Below are 3,638 nucleotides of genomic sequence, written 5' to 3'. Positions count from 1 at the left end.
TAATTTAAAAGTTCATAGTTGATTTGATATTATTGAGCAGACAGTGGGGCCCACAATCAAAAATAGATCAGAGAATTTCCACCAGTGTTGCAGCACTACGAGGAGGAGAAGAGGAGGTCCAAACTTCCCCAGTGGAGTTAGGTAACCGCTGCCAGGAAAGGGCCGGGCCTCCCAGCGCGATGAGGCAACACTGAGTCCAGGCGAGCATAAATACCAGAACGCTCCTGACACTCAACCATCAGACAGAGGAAGGACTCTAAAGAGCTGACAAGGGTCACCTGAAGATCTGAAGAAAGCCACTCGCCCAGACGATCACCATCCATCACTGGGGCTGAAGACTAAATTGAAGATTGCTCTTCGGTGGCCTGACACCCATGAGAAAAAAGACCGGTCAGCTCTAATCTTCAAATTGTTTAATAACTAAACCGTTTAAACCCCTCCAAAAATGAAGGCATCCAGCATTGCAGTTGCAGTGACACTCGTGCTCGCCTTTATTTGCATTCTGGAGAGCTCTGCCATCCCATTCAGCGGGGTAAGAATTTGACTTAAACTCACTTCATTTGCTTATTAGCTATAAATGTTTTGTCAGGATGCTAAGATGTGGCTCCTAAATGTGCATAATTCATTAACAGGTGCAAGAGCTGGAGGAGGCAGAGAGCAATGACACTCCAGTTGCGGCACATCAAGAAATGTCAATGGAATCGTGGATGGTATGTTCAATTGACTGAATGAATTAAGCCAATTACCGTGAGCAAATTAAAATTTAAGTGGATGTGTTTTCCCCGTGGAGTGCCCTGGTGCTCTCTCCACACAAGGAGAGGATGAAACGCTGGAGATGAACACCAGGCTCATGTCTCTTGTCTTTGGCAGATGCCCAGTCACGTCAGACAGAAGCGTCAGAGCCACATCTCGCTGTGCCGCTGGTGCTGCAACTGCTGCAGGAACTACAAGGGCTGCGGCTTCTGCTGCAGGTTCTGAGCGTTCCCGCCGCAACTAGCCAATCTGAATTTCTTCCACGTTGCAGCCCGGCCCAAGAGATGACCTTTTCTTGAGTTCTTTCTCCAATGCATTGTCTGTACTACACTGTTTTGTATCATTTTTACCAGGAATGATTCATGGGCGAGCACTGGAAAAAAAAAAATGAAGAGCTATTCTCTATTTATTTTGTATGTTTTAATACTTTCACCCTGTAGGTCTTTTTTTTTTAAGCTCAATGATATGTAAATTTGTTCCTAAAAATAAGACAGATGTGTCTGTTTCATCTAAATTAAGTTAATATTTGATGCTGAATAAATAATGAACTTTCAAAGCAGCTGCAAAATGTTTTGGTGTTATTAATAAGCAAATATTAAACAGCAATGCATCTTTATAACTCTACAGTGAAGAACACAAACATGAAAAACATCACGGGTGCATGTTAAAAACAGCATGTGTGATAAACCATAGCAGGATCTTAAGTGATGAAAGGGAATTTAACAACTTTAAATTGTAATTATTGTTGTATGATTGTTGGATTTGGTCTCACTGTGGTAACTTGTGCTCAAGTCAAACCTGTTTTATCTATACAGGCCAGAATAATAGGTCATAATTTGCTTTGAGGGGCTGTAGAGCATACGACACCCTCTGTCCTTAGACCCTCCATTCGGATAAGGAAAAAGGGACAAACCTCAGTCAGAGTGACAGAAGAGGGATTCTTCTCCCGGGATGAAGAGACATGCAATAGATGTCATTTGTACAGAATAAAAAAAATCACAATATATACACGCTTTGATGACAAAAATACCGATAAATGCAGATTGTAAAACTTAGGTGGAGAGTATGGATCCAGGAGGATGCTGAGCAGCTTCAGGTGGCACCGGATCAGTACAACCTGAGCCACATGACCTCCTCTCGACCATGGAGACATGGAGGGAGGACAGGCCACACAAACACAGAAGAGGTAGCATTCATGCAGATAGAACAGAGGGAGGGAGAGGAGAGGAGAGGAGAGGAGAGGAGAGGAGAGGAGAGGAGAGGAGAGGAGAGGAGAGGCTGAACCTCCTGGGGATGATGATCCAGATCCGAATGTGCTCTGTGATGTGAAAGCAGCACCCAATCACGGCCACTTTTCCATCGTCACATACTTCACTGTTTTCGCACGTTAACATTTAATAGAACTTGAAATAGCTTACACAGACATATCAAATGTTTCATAACGAATATGCAGACTGTCATGCACTATAAACAGCTGTTTTTCTGCTCTTTATCACTGACTAAAACTCTACACAATAATGATACAACTGATGTACCTTTAATGCAGCATTATCATTTGTCGTCAGTTGCTGTGCACGCTCTAGTAGGTTTTTCCTCTTTGGTCATTTTTCATTGCAATGACTTTTTTCTGGTTAGATAAAAACACATTTATCTGAATTAGATATTTCTGGGCATCGTGCATCGAAGCGTCGTGATGAGTTCTTCTCAAAATAACGTTCTCCTGAAATATCCTCCGGTGCTCAGGAAGTCACACATTTCATGCAGCTGTGGCTCAGGAGACTGAGCTTAAGGTTCGATCCCAGGCCTCGGCAGTCTACGTGTCGAAGTATGCTTGGGCAAGATGTTTAATTACCTAAATTGTGAATGTGCCGTGAATGGCCAGCCACCATCGTGATAATGCATGCGAATGCAGACTTGAGTGGTAAAAAGCGCTTTGAGTGGTCGTCAGACTAGAAAAGCTTTTAAGTACAGTCTTTCCTCTCAGCAGAGGCAATATTACAGTCAAGACAGGTGGAGTTTGGCTACTATCCGTGCGCCGTATCGTGGCTTAACATATTATTTCCATGAAAAGCATATTGGGAACCTGCTCAACTTCATTATTACTTACAATATCCTCTGCTATCAGCAGCTTCACAGCATTAACACTGCTGTGAAGCAGAAGAACAGAAATCTAGGTACACGCGTACTTCTGTGGTTGATCTGAGAGAGCAGAGACGCTCCTTCAGTATCTCTATGGAACATGTCAGTGGGAAATTTAAGAAAGTAAGCTGAAGCTATCAGATTACCAGCATCCACAGTGTGCCCTCTGCTTGCTCAGCTAGTTATTGCAACTTACTGCTGGTGAGAAAATAATCAGTCAACTCAGGGATGTAGATCTCACTATTCCACCTCAGAGAGCATGATATCACCAACCGAACCCTGGCAAATCATTTGAAAGCCGGAGAAAAGAAACATGATTGTGTCTTAGGGGTTCCCATGGTGCTTTCACCAAAGCACCGGGTGGCAGAGACTGAACTCCCCCTGTGGATTACCAACTGAAAATGATTTCGTCCATGGACTGTCAGATTGAACTGTAAGAGGGCTGCTCACACGAACGACTGGCATGTAACCTTCCTTTCCAAGATGTGATTATCAGTGAGTGAATAGTTTTTTTTTTTGCTTACAGATTATTATGTTCTGTATGTGTCTTATTGCAGCAGCCACATTCCTGCTTTTATTAACTAACTGTAGAGAGCAAAAACTATTTCCGGCTATCGAGCTGGTGGATCAAGACACTTGTTACATACCAGTACTGTCAGTGCAAACAGATGCTCCTGGTTTATCGTAATGCCACTCCTCGTATGATGAGGAAGTGTGTGCATGTGTGCGTGTCGTGGTGAGTAATC

The 3,638-nt window shown here is 43.3% G+C and overlaps 1 protein-coding gene across 1 annotated transcript; it reads left to right on the top strand.

Moving 5' to 3' along the window:
* Positions 1–253: 253 nt before the first annotated feature.
* hamp (hepcidin antimicrobial peptide) lies at positions 254–1,234 on the top strand. Its single transcript, XM_070966193.1, has 3 exons — positions 254–532; positions 633–710; positions 871–1,234. The coding sequence occupies exons 1-3, from the start codon at positions 446–448 to the stop codon at positions 976–978; spliced, it is 273 nt and encodes a 90-aa protein (XP_070822294.1). The 5' UTR covers positions 254–445; the 3' UTR covers positions 979–1,234.
* The last annotated feature ends 2,404 nt before the right edge of the window (positions 1,235–3,638 follow it).

This window comes from Chaetodon trifascialis, chromosome 7 (genome assembly GCF_039877785.1).
Source record: "Chaetodon trifascialis isolate fChaTrf1 chromosome 7, fChaTrf1.hap1, whole genome shotgun sequence".
Lineage (NCBI taxonomy): Eukaryota > Metazoa > Chordata > Actinopteri > Chaetodontiformes > Chaetodontidae > Chaetodon > Chaetodon trifascialis.
The sequence above is the reverse complement of the archived record's forward strand: the minus strand, read 5'-3'. Positions and strand labels throughout refer to the sequence as shown.